This window comes from Lepidochelys kempii, chromosome 7 (assembly GCF_965140265.1).
Source record: "Lepidochelys kempii isolate rLepKem1 chromosome 7, rLepKem1.hap2, whole genome shotgun sequence".
Lineage (NCBI taxonomy): Eukaryota > Metazoa > Chordata > Testudines > Cheloniidae > Lepidochelys > Lepidochelys kempii.
The window spans coordinates 23,060,058-23,079,377 of record NC_133262.1 but is presented as its reverse complement, the minus strand read 5'-3'; the positions used below and the strand labels follow the sequence as shown (position 1 = coordinate 23,079,377).

At 44.8% G+C, this 19,320-nt stretch overlaps 1 protein-coding gene across 4 annotated transcripts in view; it reads left to right on the top strand.

Annotated features, from left to right (window-relative positions):
* Nucleotides 1-19,320, top strand: part of MGLL (monoglyceride lipase) — an 86,802-nt gene that overhangs the window by 46,926 nt on the left and 20,556 nt on the right. For all 4 annotated transcript variants that reach the window (XM_073351375.1, XM_073351373.1, XM_073351372.1 and 1 more), the window contains exons 4-5: nucleotides 16,242-16,378; nucleotides 18,456-18,566. In XM_073351375.1, the coding sequence (XP_073207476.1) occupies nucleotides 16,242-16,378; nucleotides 18,456-18,566 (248 nt within the window). The remainder of the gene's footprint in view (nucleotides 1-16,241; nucleotides 16,379-18,455; nucleotides 18,567-19,320) is intronic.

The following is a 19,320-nucleotide window of genomic DNA, read 5'->3' as shown; positions in this document are numbered from 1 at the left end:
TACCTAATTCCATACTTACTTTGCACAGGTGTAATTGACAACACAAGGTGCCAGGTAGTAGAGACTCAGGCCCAAAATTCATGAATTTGAAAATGTTGCCCGGCGAACATACTTTTGGTGGGTTAACTTATAAAATACTTTGCAATGCCCTGCAGCATTTTTCGTTTTAAAAAGCATAAAATTTATTTACTAGTCATTAAAATACCAACAGTACTTAAGGCACACAATATACACTCCCAGCCCCAAGAATCTTACCGGCAAAACAGAATGTACTAGGAGCACTAAGAGCATGTGTTTATTTTTTAAAAATAAATAGCGTGGGTGAGTGACAGCTTTTTTACTGATGTGGGTTCATGTTGGGTGGTCTTCATGGAAGGAGAAATAGGGTTTGAAAGAAGGCCCTTGAGATATTTGCATAGAGAAGGAGTTCCAAGCAGAGAAGGCAGCATGGATGAAGTTATTAAATGTGACTCCATGTCCTGCTTTCTGTCTCCTCTCCTCTTGGTGCCCGTTCTGAAGCGTTAGTAGAGAAGAATCAGGACTGTCTTTCCTGAGATAAATTGATTTGCATGTTTTCTCAGTCATAAAAATATATGAGGCCCATGTATGCAGTCTGCAAAGTTAATAGAATGCAGAAAGCCTTGCAATGGACTGGACAGGGCTCCCGACTCAGAGATCAAAAGGTGGATCATTAACTTGCAACTCTATTAGACGAGGAACAATCAAACAGGTTGTACAGAACTCTCAGGCAGGGTGAATGAAACTGTCTTTAAGCAAACAGAAGAGGGAGAAATGAATGGCTTTTGTTGAGGAAAAATGGAAACATTTTCTGGTTAAACAAGCTGTCATTTAGGACTTAATAGCATGTGCGAGTGGGAAAGCAGATCCACATGCCAACAATGGCTGGGAAATAAAGGGGTGATGGTGATCATGAAGTATAGTGCATAGCTCCATTACAGCTCTATTTTTCCCCCCAGAGGAAACCCTGGTGTTTTGAGTTAGTACCTCACCTGTTTTAAAAGGACTTTTGTTTGGATCTTGACCAACAAATTAATGTAGGTAGATTTGTTTTCTTCTTATTTATAAATAGAAAAAAAGACATGCACCCAATTATACTGCATGTAGTTCTAAAGCAACAAAAAAAACATGTCCTTTGTGCATTTTTTTCAGGTGCTTTTCTGGCAATCTTTCTAGATTAAAAATAGCAAGGAAATGTTGGCTGCTACAGACATTAATTTTCTCTCCCTGTGGGTGTGAAACTCTCACTCCCATTAATGGAATCTTAACTCATGTGCAGGGAAAACAGAATATATAGGCCCCCCTCACTGTTCATAAAAGATCAGCATGGGGGCCAAACTCTGAACTGTTGTACCCAGTATGAAGCCAGAATAACTCCAATAAACTCAATAGAATTTTCCTGTGTAACAGAATAGAAATTGGTCCTTGCCACATGGGACGACAGGGTTCCAATGAAGGTTGCCGCCTCTACTGCAGTCACGACATCGAATGGTCTGGCTTCTCAGAGCCGCCCTTACCTTCAGGGCAGCAAGGCCTAGTGGCAAGTGTCCAAGACCTCACATCAACAATCCACAGCTGTAGCGCCTAGTAGCAATAGTTTCCAGCCGTAGCGCCTAGTCTCAGCAACCTCAGGCAGTAGTGCCTAGTTCCGATAATCCCCAGCTGTAGCACCTAGTACAGATCGTCCCCAGCCGCAGTGCCTGCGGTCAGCAACCCCAGGCAATATAGCAGCAGTATCAATAGCCCAAAGCAATAGCACCTAGCACTGACAGCCCCTGGCAGTAGCGCCTCAGCACAGGTGCAGGGAGGGAAGGGGAACCCGGGCCCACCCTACTTCACTAGGTTCCCACCCAGGCCTCTGCGAAACCAGTTCCCCTGATGCAGGGCTTAGGTCTCTGTATCACCCAACATGTTCCTTGGGTTGCTTCCTACCCTTAGGCATGCCTCAGGCATCTCCTCAGCCGAGAGTGGCTTGGCATCCCCTTCAGTCCCCACAGCCAACTGGTTCTCCGCAGTGCAGTCAGGGTCCCCTGCCTCAGCAATCTTGGCGGTTCTTCCACAGGAGCCTGCGGCAGGTCTAGTCTCCTCCTCAGCCAGTCCAGACTGAGCTGAGCTGCTTCCCTTTATATACTCCCTCTACCAGGAGCATGCCCAGCAAGGGCGAGGGGCTGTGGCCTCTTGGGCCCAAAGTAAATACTGAACACCTGCCTGCCCATTGCAGGGGGTGTACCAACCAACCATCACAGCCCTGTGTCATCTTAAAGTTCCCAGGGTGATAGGTCATTGGAGACAAACTCTAATATTAGCCACTGTCACCCTTCTGCCCTGGAGGCAATCAAACATTGTCCAGTTGCTGCTGAAGCAACAGTGAAAAATTGTTACAGGGCCTTTAGCACAACCACTTAATGCCTGGATATACAGTTCCTTAGAGACAGCCTACGGATTGCATTGCTGATTATAGATCTTAAATTTATATAGAGATTTTCTTCCTGAGGAAGAAAATATTTGATAGCAATCCCTTCATCCCCTACTGAAATGCAGCTTCTTTTGGGGTGGAACTCAACGGCTATTTAACCACATGCAGCAGCATTATATAACAGTTTAGGACGACGGATCACAGTTAATCAATAGACTAGGGCATCCATTTCTGTCAGCCTGTTGCCTTAATATGCGTGAAGAGAGTGGGTTCAGTGCTGGCCTCAGAAACTGCATTTCAAAAGTAGCTGAATAAAGAACTGCATCTCCCATGAATGCGGAGAGATGTATTGGAAGGAGACAGAAGATCTGCCATGACTCCTTCACAAGCCATTCAAAACTATGTAAAGATTTTGCTGTGAATGTCTCAAAGGCAGGGCTGGTACAAGGACTAGCTAGCTAAACGATGCTTCTCACATCACCATTGCATCCCCCATATTACAGTGCATTGCAGGAGTTAGTTTTAATATTGCCAATTCAGTTGTAGTTCTGTTTGCAAGTGAACTCTGCAAAGAACCTGTTACTTTGCAACATGCTCACTTTGAAGTTTTGCTGTGGGATTATCAATATCACCTTCCAATAATGTCTTTTAAAGAAAGCAAAGCTCAGTGCTGAATCCAACCTTCCTTTAAGGAGGGGCCATTCTACTGAACTCAAAAGAGGGTGCCTGCTTATACCAGACCTGAATTGGATCCTTAACATTGACCGAAATTCTGAACTACACTTTACCTTGCTGGACTAGCTGTTGGAATTAACAGCTATTCTGATATACTAGGTCATTTTGTTTATCATCTGAGCACAGTAAACACTATAAGTGGCTTCACAGGAGTTCTCAGATCCCAAGCAATAAGACACTAATAAGTTTAGCCTAGAAAATTGCCCGTTTCCAATTTTTCTTTTTTTGCCAAGGCAACAAATAATAATGTATGTGTGTGCATGCGCTTGTCTAAAAATATCCTGGCTCTGCAAATGTGTGTCTGATGTGGGAGGAGAAGGCTCTCAGTGTACTGCAGTGTTTGTGTGAGGAAGGAGATGGAAAAAAACCCATCCTGTAAATGCTGAAAGAAAATAGATCATCCTGATCTTGTAGGGAAAAAGCCCCCTGTATTAGAGGATGGATGGGACACATCTCCTATGCTCTAGGCAGGTCACAGGCGGGATATCCTTAGTGTGTACTGTACAGAGGATGAGTGGGATATTCCTCGTGTATCTCTCCCTCTATGGTCTTTTAACATGCCCATCATCACAGCATCTGAGAGCACTGTATATACTAGCTATGTGTGTGCAGGTGATAAGCTATACCTGGTGTGTTCTGTGCAGGTAAAAGATGACACAGTTCACTAAAAATGGGCTTTGAGAGACATTTCAGAACTAGAAGGAAGGAAGTATGATCCAGTGGTTAGGGTGATAGCCTGGAATTTTGGAGACCTGCATTCAGTTCCCTTCTCTGCCACCAACCTCCTGTGTCACCTTGAGCGAGTCACTTGGTTTCTCTGTGCCTGGATCCCCTGCCTGTCCAGTGGGGAGAATAGTACTGCCCTACCTCATGTTGTGAGGATAAACACATTGACGATTGTAAGGTGCTCAAATACTAAGGTAATGGGGGCCATTTAATTACCTAGGCAGACACTGGTGAATATCTTGTAGGGAACAGTCCTGCCTTGATTGTTGGCAGGTGGATGGAGAACAAGTTCACTTTGTTTCAGAGTAACAGCCGTGTTAGTCTGTATTCACAAAAAGAAAAAGGAGTACTTGTGGCACCTTAGAGACTGACCAATTTATTTGAGCCTAAGCTTTCATGAGCCACAAGTACTCCTTTTCTTTTTAAGTTCACTTTATGTTTGTTGCTAAGAGATGGTTCCCAGCGTGAGGAAGCTTGTTTTGCAGCTCCCCATCTTTCTGGTGAAGTCTGAGCTGCTTCCTGTGTGTGTTTGTTCTGTGAGTGTAGCATTTGCTTTGCATGATATGAAGGATACGGAACAGTCTCTTGACTTTTCCAGATGTTGATTGTCCTGCTTTGATGTTTGTTCCTGCTGCTTTAGTTGTTTGTGTCTGAATGGCAGATGAGGTATGTGACTTGTTAAACAAATGATGAAAACAGCATCAGGGAGCTTTGAAATCTTGTATGTTTAATTAATGAACTTTGCTCACTCAATAAAAAGTATGTACTTGATTCATTTTTAAATAGCGTGTTCTGCTCAGTAGTGAACTGTTCTGATGTAATTTCAAATGTTTACTAGTACATTTGGTATTTTTCCACATAAACCTTAAAAAAACAGGTTTCAGAGTAGCAGACGTGTTAGTCTGTATCCGCAAAAAGAACAGGAGGACTTGTGGCACCTTAGAGACGAACAAATTTATTAGAGCATAAGCTTTCGTGGACTATAGTCCACTTCATCGGATGCATAGAATGGAACATATAATAAGATAGATAGATATATACACACATACAGAGAACTAGGAAGTTGCCATACAAACTGTAAGAGGCTAATTAATTAAGATGAGCTATTATCAGCAGGAGGAAAAAAAACTTTCGTAGTGATAATCAAGATGGCCCATTTAGACAGTTGACAAGAAGGTGCGAGGATACTTAACAAAAAAAAAACAGGAAATCACCAAGTCCTCACACAGCCCTTGCAACCTACATTTATGATTTTGTCTTTGCATTTTCTCACCCACATCCACTGCCTGCGTGCCTCCACACAAAACGTGCAGCCTTAACTCTGATCACATGTTGTGATTATTTATTATTTGTATTGCTGTGACTCCTAAGGGCCCCACTCAGAGTCCAGGTCTCCACCATACTAGCTGCTGCACATGCAAAAAAGACAGCCGATGTCCTGACAAGCTTAAAATCGAAGTACAGATAATCTAAATACAGACATCAGCTACTAAAAATACCCTACTCTTCATAATTCCATCACCTAAGTAATTCAACTCCTATGACTTCCAAAACTAACAAACTCTTATGCAAACTATTTCCACTGCTATTGACAGTTATCCAGCATGACTCACTTCAGCATAACCATCAGCTAAAAATCCACACACTGTCCATCAACTTCAGTACAAAACCAGTTCAACACTGAAAAACCGGGACACCTCAATTTCTAACCACTCCACCTGGTTGGAGTTGAAAGTCACATGTTTGGTGTGGAGGTGGAGGGAGAAGCCATGTTTTGTGGGTGGTGGGTGTGGGCAAAGTAAGGTAGAGAAGAGGAAAATAATGGGTGTGGGTTGCAAGAGATGGGTGAGGACTTTACCAGTGATTTCATGGGGTTTTGGTGGCTGTGTTGATGCTATGTGCACTTGAGCAACTGTGGAGAAGGAGGAAGTATTTTTTTCATAATTATCAGTAATTTAGTTTGGGTGTGGCATTAGCCTGTCTGACTGGAGTTAAGTTCAAGGGAACTGTTATGGGGGAAGCAAACAGGAAATGAAACAATGGCAAAGATAAGGAAACAAATGGGTCGAAGGAAGCTATTAATTGGGGAACACCTTTGCCTGGCTCCCACCAGGCTAGCATAGTTTACTCCTTCCAAGGCTGAAGGCCAAGGATCAAACGTTTCAGAGTAGCAGCTGTGTTAGTCTGTATCCACAGAAAGAAAGTACTCCTTTGCTTTTTAAGGATCAAAGGGGCTCCTAAACCTTAAAGATGCTGACCTAGGGAGGAAGGGGGACTGAGTGGCTAGAGATGAGCCTCTGGCAGAGAGAACAAGACAGAAGCTGCAGAAGGGAAGTGTGTTTCACTCATCCCAAAAAGAACAGGAGTACTTGATGAAGTGAGCTGTAGCTCACAAAAGCTTATGCTCTAATAAATTTGTTAGTTTCTAAGGTGCCACAAGTACTCCTGTTCTTTTTGCAGATACAGACTAACACGGCTGCTACTCTGAAAATCACTCATCCCAGAGATGGACGTATCTGGGCTGAGGAGAACTTTCAAAAGCTTGAAAGGTCAAGATTTAGGTGCAGGACTGTAGGTAATACCCATGCATCTAGACCTATGTACCTTGGATGAATAAATAATGCTTTGTTTTGAAGAGGCTGTTTTTTAGAGTCAATTTAATCAGCTGCTGCTCGCATGTGCCCAGAGGAAACAGCTTACGGGTGCCTGGGCCTGTCAGATAAATGCAGTTGGTAAACACAGGGCTGCTGTGCAGAGATCCAGTCTAAGAGTGGTTGGACCACCTGGTACCACCCAGAGTGAGGTGCAGGAAGCCAGGCCTGTCCCCTGATGGCGGTGCTCAAGGAAGCCTCAAAGGGGCAGCACACCCGATGACTGCAACAGCAATTTGAACTGGGTTTTAATGATTTTTGTTTGGGGGGAATCTAATAAGGATAATGCCCTCCTACCCCCATAGGGTTTGGATATTCACCTTGTCACCCTGCTGTTTCTTTGGGTTCCTGCATGGGTTTATTGATCAGAGAGGCAGTGGGGTAACTAATGAGTCCTACAGCTGGAACTTGGTTTGAGCTCCAATGAAACGCCCTCCTTTCCACTACACTGCTTAGAGTGATGGCAGGATCCTCCATAATATACCCGCTGCTACGGCCCAGCTACTTCTGAAGCAGTAAAACCCTTTCTAGCCTCCAAAAGGCTTATTGGAATTGAAAAGGAGCTTCTCAGCCGCACTCCAGCTTATTAAATCAGCCACACCACTGCTGCATTGAATCTAATTTCTGCCTTGCTGAAGGTCTCTTGTGGCATAATTAATAAGCGTCCCTTATGTGTGGATTCTGCTTTATGGGAGATGCTCTTGACTATGTAGGTGATGACAGAGTTTTCACCTTTAACTACGTTTACAAATCTCTGGATCCCAGCTTCTTTCTTAGTGCCATTTGGATTTAATATTTATTTACGCTCAGAGTGGGAGCTGAATTCTGGCTACAGGCAAAGCACTGCTTGGGCTGGTAGACTGTGATCTTCTCCCTCCCTCCTTCCTTCATCGGTTAATAGCTTCCCCTTTGAACTGTAGAAGCCTAGAAGTTAGAGAAAGCCTAGTGGGAAACTGTAACCTAGAACATGAGTAAAAGGAGAGATGTATCTTCTTATTCTTTCCCCTTATTTTACAACCTGTTGGATCAGGGGGTTGTCTACATTGGCACTGGGAGTGTACTTTCCAGCTCAGATAGATAATATTCTGCACTTGCTCTATTTTTAGCGCACTAGCAGGATCAAAGTGTAGCGACAGCAGCATGATCAGCCACCCCAAGTAAGATCCTGTGTGAGACCTTAGATACATAGTGGGGTGACTAGCCCATCCCATCACTTGCACTGCCATGACTACACTTGTATTTCTAGCAGACTGGCTCAATCAGAGCTAGCATGGGTATGTCTCCTCAAACTGGAAATTACACCTTCCATCTCCAGTAGAGACATACCCTTAGGGACAGAGTTCCATCAGGGAGCCCTGTGATAATATCCTACGCCCTGGTCACTAAGCAGCCTTTGTCTTAAGTAAAAAGGAGTGTAACCCAGACTCCCAGACCTGACCTCCACTGAACTTTGGATCCAGATTCAAGCACTGCATCTCAGCTCCTCTCTAGGCTGAAGGTCTTTCACCTCATGCTTCCCAGTCTCATGGTTTTTCAGTGGTAAACTGGGAGTGAAGGGATAAAGGGCAGAATATGCCCAGAACTTCTGATCTCACTGACATCATTTCAAATCTGGAGTGACTCCACTAAATCAACAGATTTACCCCAGCACAACTGAGATTAGTATCTGTCGCTGCATTTTCCCTGACCACCTAATCCTCCTGCAATGAAATGTTCTAGATAAAGCTGTGAAAAACGATTCACTAAAAACCAGAGTTAGGCTGCTGCCTGTGTCTTAGAAGGCTTGATTTACAGGAAAGGATTAAAATAAATAAATATGTATGGCTTGTAAGTAATATGTAAAGTGATGATGAAAATCCATAAATATTTGACGGGTTTAAGCACCAACGAGGGAGGGTACCACATAGGAATTTAAGGGAGATAACAGAGGAATAGGATGAAATTATGATCATGGGATCTTTTGGATTGTGGAATAATCTCCCAAGGGAAGTAGTGGAAGCATCATCATGTGAAACATTTAAAACTGAAGAGAAAACTAACAGTCGTTTGATAAAGAACAATCCTGCATTGGGGTGAAAGTGGGCTGGTACTGGCGAGTACAGCATACCAGTAAGAAGCTGTTACCGGCCCGTACCCAGCTGGCAGCGCCCCTTTTGCGCCTCCTCCCCCCCCCCGCCCACCCCCGGGCCACCGACAGAGGGGGCAAAAGGGGCAGTTGCCCTGGGCCCAGCCATTTAAGAGGGCCTGGGGCTCCTGACCACTGCTACTGCGGCAGAAGCCAGAGCCCTGGGCCCTTTTAAATCACTGCCGGAGCCCCAGGCAGCGCAGGCCAGGCAGCGCAGATGGGCTGGTTGCGGGAGGCTGACCCCCAGCCCTGCCCCTTCTGTCCGAGGCCCCGCCCCTTCCAGGTAAGAATTTAATATTACTTTCACCCCTGTCCTGCATGGACAGGGAGCTGATCTGAAAGACCTAGTGGGATTTTTCCATCAATAATTTACATGATTCCAGGAAGATTGAAGCCTTCCTTCCCCCAAAAAGGGATCACTGTGTGATGTTGAGAAGAAACCAGGCTATAAAAAGCACCAGCACATTGCCTAGTTCTCTTTACTCCTCTCTAAGTTTGAAATGAAAGCTGCTAGCACCTTTTATAAAAAGCCTTTCAAAAGGACCTGGTCTCTCCAGCAAACTCTCCACATATTGACCTTGATGAGGTTTAAACAGTCTTCACCAACCCTCTAATACATCTGTGAAATAATGTGACAGAGGCCCTAGGACCTGGGAGAGGCGAAGAGCAGATGCTACCATGATATCCAGTGTGGCTAATGCCTTGCTTATCTAATTTAGTGCATTTAAAGGCCTGATTTTTCAGCCATGCTGAGAACTGCAGCTCCTATTGACTTCAAGGAGAAGGCATCATGCTATATGTTAATCATCCCCAGGCTGTCACCAGCAGGAGAAGCACATACAGGGTGCCCAGAGAGCAAGTGGGAAAAATCGTGACGGGGGTGGGGGGTAACTGGCACCTATATGAGACAAAGCCCCAAATATCAGGACTGTCCCTATAAAATCGGGACATCCGGTCACCCTAAGCACCTAGCATGGTTATCATGTGGATGACGGGTTAGTTCCTTCAATGGTGGCAGTGCAGGGCTGTGCAAGTTCCTTGAGCTCACTCATCAGGAAGTGTCAGAACACAAGAACAGCCACACTGGGTCAGATCAAAGGTCCATCTAGCCCAGTATCCTGTCTTCTGACAGTGGCCAATGCCAGGTGCCCCAGAGGGAATGAACAGAACAGGTGATCATCAAGTGATCCACCCCTGTCACTCATTCCCAGCTTCTGGCAAACAGAGGCTAGGGACACCATCCCTGACCATCTTGACTAATAGCCATTGATGCCATTGCACAATTCACCCTGTATTAAAGTGTGTAAAGTTGCACTGTGCATTTTTGCTGAGCACCTCTGCAAACTTGCTCATGTGTCAAGTCTCCTAAAGAGCGTGAAGGGCTCTTGGTGACTTCACTTTGCAGTCTTTTTTCAAGAGCAAGACTCCATCACACCAGGGGGCTGGGGTCAAAGCAGGCAAGGTAATTCTAGGATGTAGGAGCAAGCAGAACTGCGCGAATAACGCGGGCAAGATGAATATTTCAGCAAATCCTTGCTTATATGTGGTAGCTCTCTCTCTCTCTCCATACCCTCTTCCATCCCCCCACCCCCACCTTCCAGCAAGGCTAGTCAGTAGTTCCCCTTCTGGAAAGATGTGTAACAATACAAGATCTAGACTCCACATAATAGTTTAGGCTCCTGAGGGCTGTAATACTTTGGTCTAATTTTGGTTGTTGGCAGGGCTGTAACCAGGATGGGGCGAGCAGGGCGCAAAGCTGAGGGGGCAGGAAAAAATGGTAGGGGATGGAAATATGCTTGTTCACCCCAGGCACTAAAATGCCTAGTTATGGCTCCGGTTGTTGGGTTTAGTGTGTGGGTGCTGGTAGCCTGTGATATTCAGGATGTCGGAGTAGATGACCTGGTGGTTCCTTCTGGCCTTAAATTACATGACTATGATTCTTAGCTGAAACTCATGTGCCCAAGGCCCCATTCAGACATGGTTGAGTTTGTCATCCGCTCCTCTTGCTGTTCTGGGTTTGGACTCTAAGTTATTATATTCTGATCAGACGTTAGGGAACAGTCCTGCTCTGGCCATGGGGAAGGATAAAATGGCCTAATGCTTATTTTCCTTTTCTAATATCAGTGGGCAAAATCCTTGCAATCCTCCTTCAGTCCTTACTCAGGCAAAACACACAACGTTTTGCAATGGTGCTTTTGCTGGAGTAAAGAAGGCAGGATTAGACCCTCTCATTTTAGGAATAACAATTTTAAAAAAGAATAGTGGCCTGATTTATTTAAAAAACAACAACATGCATGCGGCTGTACACTGAGTTTGTGCATTTAGTTACAGCTATTGCATTGTCGTCTCTCTGGCTATTTGCATTTGCAATAGTAGTGGTTGAGTGGGCAAATTAGACACACAATTGCATAATTTGGAAAATCAAGCCTGTGTTATAGAATTTGTGTGGTGATGACGTCTCTTCCATTTTCAGCCCCGTCAGCTGAGCGTCTTGAAAGGCTTGTCATTAAATGGCTGTCTCTGTACGTTAGATAAAAGTTCTGAGCAAGGTGGCTTACTGGCTCGTGTATTTTGGGATTTCTCGCCTCAAAGACAAGTTGTCCAAATCACGGGGCTTTAGAGCTTGTGGCATTTCTGTGACCCACTATTGTGCTCCTCACTTTTGAGGCATCACTTGCTACATCTGTGAAATGTCTGGAGGATGAAACTAAGCTTTTTTCTGCACCAACTTTCATGAAACTGGCTTTTTAGAACCGTTAGGCCAGATTCATCCCTTGTGTAACCCCATTGCAGATATTGGGGTTTTATTAAGGATGCATTTGGCCCCTTTACTCTCTCACAAACTCTTCCAAAGTCCGTAAAATTTGAAGGAAAAATAGCAGCAGTCTTTACTGTATTGATGTTTGGTTGTGCCACCTCCTTTCATTTAGCTCAGAAGGTCTCAGCTCCCTGCCCTGAGCAGTTGTCAGTTGGGAGATTTTAACTTTTAATGAACTCATTACTGTTCAGAGCAGGTTTGGTTTCTTAGGGAGGAAAAGATAAAAGTGCAGTGACTGCTCTGTTAAAATAAAATGAAGGGGAAAAAAGTATGTCTTAGTGTGATCTACACAGACTCTCTCATTAACACTGCTGGATCGACAATAATAGTATCAATGCCAAAAATAAAAATATATTAAGGGGGGGAGGGGGTGCAGGAGTCTGTTCTCCCTTTATTCACATGCATCACTCCTGCCACTTGCAGCGGGAAATCCCCCTAATCTGTTGTTTTTTGAGATCTGAGAGGGGAATGCTCATCTCATGGGTGCAAACAGGGGGAAGGGAATCAGGACTCCTGGGTTCTATTCTTAACTCTGCCATTAAATCACTGTGCCAGCTTGCAGAATTCACTGAATCTCCCCAGGCCTTTCCCTATCTGTAAAACTGGAAATACTGACATGGCTCTTCCCCTCAGAGGTGTTAGGAGAGTTCATTCCTTAACATTTGTGAAGTGCTGAGACTTCTTTGGATTGAAAGGTACCATTTCAGTGCAAAGTGTTGTTATGACTTTATATGCAACATTAAACAAAATGCCTTGCACACCACTAGAGGCGTTTGTAGAGGCGAAGATTCTCAGAGGCACAAATGGCAGCAGGGTGTCTAACTTCCTCTGAAAGTCAATGAGCCCTAGACATCTCACTGCCGTTTGCATAGGGCAAGTCTACACTACAGCATAGACGCTTCCTGCATCAGTGGAAGGGGTTTGTCTATTGATGTGGTTAATCCGTCTCTCCGAGAGGCAGTAGCTAGGTTGATTAAATCATTCTTCTGTCAACTGCAGCTACACCAGGGGATAGGTCAACCGAAGGACTGCACTCAGCGTACTCCTGAGCAACATAACTAGATCAATCTCATTTTTAAGTATAGACCAGGCCTGTGCCAGAAAAGGTTTGCCAGGATAGCTATACCACTGTATCTAGACTGGTGACCCTCTGAGCATAGACACAGCTTATACCAAAATAGTGCTTTTCTTAGTATAGCTTATACCAGTTCCCTGAGCGAAATAAACTATACCAATGTAAGAATGACTCACTGGCTGGCACACACTCCTTGTGGCTGGGCGTGGCATTGCAGGCTCTTCTACTATAGAGCCCCCTGCAGACAACCTATCTGGCTTGGTCTTGTGACTCAGCCAGCCCAGCAGCCAGTTGACTTTTAGTCCCAGCCCTTCCAGGGTAACAGAGTCCTATAAAACAATAGTCCAGTGATCTTATGCCAGCCGGTCCTTACACCCCTTATATTAGGGCTTTCATGCCACCTTCCTCCCAGCTGGTAGGGAAACCCAGGCCCTCCTTATCCTCTGGGTTCCTCTCCAAGGACCCTGTAGCAAACAGCTAACATCTGCTCCTTCAGATTCCTTGCTGCCTTCCTCAGCCTGTCTCTAGGTCCTTTTCCCCAGCCCCTACCTGGGCTCACTCATTCACAGACCTTCACCCCTCCCCAGGCGCTGCAGAATCCTTTGCAACTCCTGTACTGAACAGTGTCTTCCAGGGCTTTTGCCCTGGAGAACTGGCTCCTGTCTGCTTCTCCCAAGGCCCTCTGTACACCTCTCTCTTTCCTCCTGAAATTCAACCTCTGGAGTCTTGCTTCTCTGGGGGGGGGGTCTTGTTCTTTTGTCAAGGCTCACCACAAGAGCTCACTTCACCTCTGTGGCTTCCCGGTATCTCTCTCAACCCTTTGCCAAAGCTCCCTTCTTGAGACAGGATCTCAAGGCCTACTCTGTCCCTCAGCCTCCTGATTCCCTTCTACTGCCCTGAAGGCCTTCCTTTATTAGTGACCATGGCTCCTCTCAGATAGGACTAATTCAAGCTCCTCCACTCTGCCACAGCTCGGCCTAATCTTTAATTGGGCCTGACCCATCCTCCAGGTGTAACTGAGTACACTAACTGCTCTCTGGCTCCACTGAATTCTTTTTGTATCACTGGGGTATGTACGTCCTATTAGAATCAACAAAAGCACTTTTATGCTGGCATAACAGCATCTACACTAGGACTTTTGCCAGTGTAGAAATCTCATTAAAAAAAATAAGTCACACTCCAAACCAACATTACTATAATGGCAAAAATGTCTAGTGTACACCTGGCCTAAGCATGGGAGCATGCACCATGTGCAAGGAACTTTCCAAACACCGAATAAAAGATTGTACTCTATTCATGGCAGGATCTATCATAAGAGAAAAAAAATCAACTCCACATAATAAAGAGGGCACCCTCTGAGGGTCTGAGCCTGCAAAAGCCACCAAGCACAGTGCTTTCTACTCTTAGTAATCCCAATGAAGTCAGTGGGGCTAAAGTACCCACTTAAGTGCTTTCCTAACTCTGAGGCCAGGGCAAGAAGCACTACAATCAATAGTGTGTTTGCAGGATCAGCCCACATGTTGGCAACATGCTAGTATATTACAAATGACATGTTACAGTACATCACTGTACCATTTGTAGAGACAGTAGCAAGCATTTAGCATATTTCTCCCAAAGTATCTTCCATACATCAGTGGACTGAAAACAGCTTTACATGACCAATAAATATTAAAATGCAGAAGAGATGTAGAATTTAATCTTTTATGGAAATGAAGCCATGTGTAGAGTTAGTGATGAGATTTATTTTAAACCAATGTTTTTAGGAAAGAATATGGAATGTGAGCAAGTGTCTTTCGCAACCTGCTGTACAAATACAGTCCACACACTGTGTGGAAGCCAAACTCACCCTTTGCCTGGTATTTGATTTCAAAAACAGAAATTAATAAGATCATATAAAGTGTTGCTCACACCTTTTCCCTAGACTTGGCTACTCCCAGGATTCCTCCTTCTGGCTTGCTCAGCCTACACCTTAGATCCTCTCTTTCTAGAGAACCTCCTCTCCACCTCCCTAACATCCAGGGGAGGTAAGAGACACCTGCATCACTGAGTCAGAAGGACCCACTTAGCATTTCCCAGCGGGATCAACACCTGCAAAGAGGGTAGGTGTCAGAGGCAGACATGGCCAGCCTGTAACATGGAACCAGTAATTTTTGTTTCCCCCAGGTCTCCTTAAATGACAAATTACATTGAATAGAAATGGCAAGACTCTTTTTTGGGAAAAAATAATTATATTCATTATATATATCACACAATGTGTGTGGTTATGATAATCATCATATATACACTGTTGTTTCCACAATGTGTGATACAGATTTCTAACCTTGGCATGCTAATAAATGGACTTTATATGGTGCTTATGGATGTCACTAATCCCTCCCCTACTAAAGATACCATTGTTTCCATAGTAACTAGTGTACTTCAAAGAGGAAAAAAGGCAGAGGAGACTAAAAATTGATCAAAAACAAGACAAATGCTGTGTGTAGCATAAATAGACTGTCAGGGTGGGAGGCTGGGGGTTTGCGTTACCACTTGTTTAGGAGGAGAGCCTTATTTACACTCCCCACGCTTGTGGCCCTACAGTAAGCTGGCATTTGAACTCAGCTCTCCATCGGTGAAGGCTAGCGCACTAACCCATTGCCCCAAAACAGCAGAAGGAGAGGACAAGGCAGGTCTCTCCAAATATAAAAACTGTTTCTGAAACAGACGTGGCAAAATCAAAAACCAGAGTCCCAAGAGCCCCAGAATGTGGGAAAGTTTGTACACAAGTCTGAATTTTGCAGACCTGCTAGCCTATAATAGTCTAATCCAGCAGTCCTCAAACTGTGGGTCTCGACCCCAAAGTGGGTCACAAGTTCGACTTAATGGGGCCTCCAGGGCCAGCATTAGACTCCGTGCCGCCAGGGGCTGAAGCCGAAGCCCAATCAACTTTGTGTGGCCCCTTGCTGTATGTGGCCCCAGGCAATTGACCTGCTGACCACCCCCTAATGCCAGCCCTGATTCTAGACTCTAGAATCTAGAGTCACACAGGGTACTGGGGTCATGTAGTAATTTTTGTTGTTAGAAGTGGGCTGCAGGGCAATGAAGTTTGAGAGCCACTGGTCTAATCCAATATCTAAAATTATCTGTCTCTCTATGTATATATACACCGCACCCCTCAACATGGCATCTGAGTGCCTGCATCTTAGCGTCCACAAATTCTGGGGAACTTTGGATCAGGATCAAACTCTGAACTTGGGATCTGCCTTCTGTCTCTATAATAGGCCAATCCAAACCCCCAGAACGGAACAGTCCCTGAACTTGAGAGTAGTCAGAGACTAGCTCTGAACTCTGTTAGTCAGACCTGTCTCTAATGATGGGGAGCCAATACGTATGTGAAAAATTAACAATCCTCTTAGACAAGACCTAGGCAGCCACAAGCTTGCTTTGCTGTCCTGTGTATTGTACTGTGTATTTCTACAGGACACTGAAGTTATCCATTATGAGGTATTGGGGAAGGAAGCTGAGTGGGACCCGATTTATGCAATAAGCAGTGTATGTGGGAACTAGAACATTGCTGACCTACTTACTGGTCTATTGCATTTCTGATGCACCCATATCTGGACTATCTAGGTGCCATGTAAAAGGTTAATATTGTTCTGTGTGATGTAGAAGCAATGTTTTCCTTTCCCCCCTTACAGTTGGCCATGGGCAGAGTGAAGGTGACCGCATGGTCGTGTCAGATTTCCATGTTTTCATCAGAGACAGCTTGCAGCACATTGACCTCATGAAGAAGGATCACCCAGACCTCCCCGTTTTCATTCTGGGGCATTCCATGGTAAGCACGCTACACCGTACACCTTAATAGTCATCATTACATCTGCCACAGCATTATGGATCCCATTCTGGGGGATGGGAATCACACAACCTACTATAAGAAATGCAAAGTAACAAACAGTAGAACCTCAGAGTTACGAAAACCAGAGTTACGAAATTACCGGTCATCGACACACCTCATTTGGAACCAGAAATATGCAATCAGGCTGCAGCGGAGACAAAAAAAGCCAAGTACACAACTGTGTTAAACGTAAATGATTTTAAAAATAAAGGGAAAGTTTGTTTCTGTGCTTGTTTCATTTAAATTAAGAGGGTTAAAAGCAGCATTTTTCTTCCGCAGAGTAAAGTTTCAAAGCTGTATTAAGTCAATGTTTAGTTGTAAACTTTTGAAAAAACAACCCAAACATTTTGTTCAGCGTTACAAATATTTCAGAGTTACGAACTACCTCTGTTCCCGAGGTGTTCGTAACACTGAGGTTCTACTGTAAAAGCTTCCCCTCCACTGCCTCACCCCTAGCGGGGACTTCAGTCTCTGTGACCCATTCAGTCCTTGGCCTTTCTGCTGAGATCAGGATGCTAGTGCCATTTGCAACAATGGGCTAATTAGTGATGCGCATCCCTACCAACCCACTAGGAACCAGACTGAGTTGGGGCACTGAACAACTGGCAGATGGTAACTTCTTTCATTCACCAACAACCAGGCTTGTATTTGAACCGGTAACCAGGAGGTTATACACTCTGGCCTTGTGAGTGGATTGGAAATAAAATATGGCGACACACTGTAGTCTCATTCAATTACACAACTGTACTGGACAGTGTTTCAGGGATTAGGGATGAAAAACTAAAAGGAGGATTGGTTTTGTGAGCAGATTTTAAGTGTGATTCTGACAGCACAGGCCAAATCCCGTGGATTCAGTTAGGCAATATTCCTATTGGTGTCACGGTCATTGTCCCTGCGTACAAAATATGAATAAGCACTTCAGGATTTAACCCCATGTTCCGATAAACAAGAATTCTGATCTAAAGCGCATGGCATGCTTTTAAGAGTTCACTGTACTCTAAGCCTGTGTAACAAGAAGCTAATTTCCAAGTACCAAGCCAAATAAGGTCATTGAGATTCTTTTTGCTGCTGCTCCATTTAAACAAGCCAGTGGTTCTTCAGCCGCATGTAAGTTCGCCAAGCATTTTCCTTCACAACTAATCCTCTGTGATCTTTACTGAGCAAGCGAGCCAAGCACCCCAATTCCTACAATTCTCACACAGTTTCTGCCAGCACTTGACTTGAAACTACATGGGAATGTGCCTCTGTTTAACTTGCCGCCCATGAGTAGGTTGCTGATTGTAGAGTTCTGTGAACTGTTTGCTCGGGGCGGGGGGGGGGGGGGCGGGGGGGATGATGAAGAAAGAGACATTTGCCAGAGGATAATTTTGGACCTATGGTAATTATCCAAACTTTTATGGTTTCCATTCCCAGGTGACAATACTTTGTTACCCATAGATATCAGTATAACTCGGAAATACTGGGTACAAACTACTGCCTGCTTTTCCACTACCGTTGTGTCCCATTCCCGCTCATCTCCACGCTTTCTGTCATGCATCCACCTCTCTGATCCACTCCACCAAGTCCCCACCTTCTCCTCCTTCAGGTCTCACGGGAAATTTATATTACTTCCAAGAGACCTTTAATTTTTAGTCCTCCCAACAGAGGCTTGTTCAAGCCCTGAACCTGCAAACACTTTATGCACATGAATAATCCAGTTAAATTCATGGGACTGCTCATGTGCATATAGTTAAGCACGTGCATAAGGGTTTGCAGTACTGAAGCCTAGATCACAAAATCCTACTCCACCCTCCAAAAGCCAGCCATCCCACCCCAAAAAAACCCCACAACAAATCTATCCCTTTGCTTCTAGTTACTCCATCTTTTGCTTGCACAAAGCATCTAGCCAGCTCCCTGGAGCAGAGAACTTTGTTTTGTACCTGCCAGTAAAGTGCCCAGCACACGACCATGCTGTACAAAAAGTAAAGAATGATCATCTGTATTTGTGCTCAGGCTGCCTTTCACTTTTGTATTGCAGGGAGGAGCCATCTCCATCTTAACTGCCTGCGAGAGACCACATGAATTTTCAGGCCTGGTGTTAATTTCTCCTTTAGTTGTGGCAAGCCCAGAGGTAGCGACGCCTATCAAGGTAATAGCAATGGATGTAAAAAACCCACACACACACACACACACACACAGGAAAGAGAGGGACCACATTGTTCTTCTTGTGATCAGATCATTTTAAAGAAGCAACTATGAAAGAAATCCTGTCTCTAACTGCAGGTGTCCTACCTAGATCCCCATTCTCTGCATCACATGGGATCCGGCCATCACTTTCTTCCTCCATCAGCCCCTGTTTCTAAGCAAATGCTGTTTATTCAAAAAGGAGAATTTACTGTGGCCTCTGGTTCAGGAAGTTTGTTTTTTTTATTAGTCAAATCAGAAAAGGGAAGAGGGATTAAAAAATCTAGATGATTAAATTCTTCCTGCGCTGGAGCGGGAGAAGAGTCTGTGATGAGAACAGAGCATGCAGAGGCAAATGACTGCAGGCCCAAACCTGCAAGGCACTGTGTACCCTCAGCACCCAATGAAGTCAGTGAGAAAGGAGGGCTCCCCATAGGGCACACAGCACCTTGCACAGTAAGGCTCTAATGCTCTAGATGGAAACAAAGAAAAACACTCAGGAAGGGCTGAAAGTCAGTAGCTTTAACAGTGGTGCGTATAGCCCCCTTGAGCTGTTGTTTTACTTGTCATGCCCGAACCTGATGGAGCAAGGGCCATCACGCTCATCCTCTTGTGGCAAGAAGAGTTTGGCGTGGCCTGGGTAAATGATGATCAGACGGAACATAAGAGAGGCCCAGATTCCGCAGTCGTTGCTGCCATAGAACAGAGCTTAACCAGCC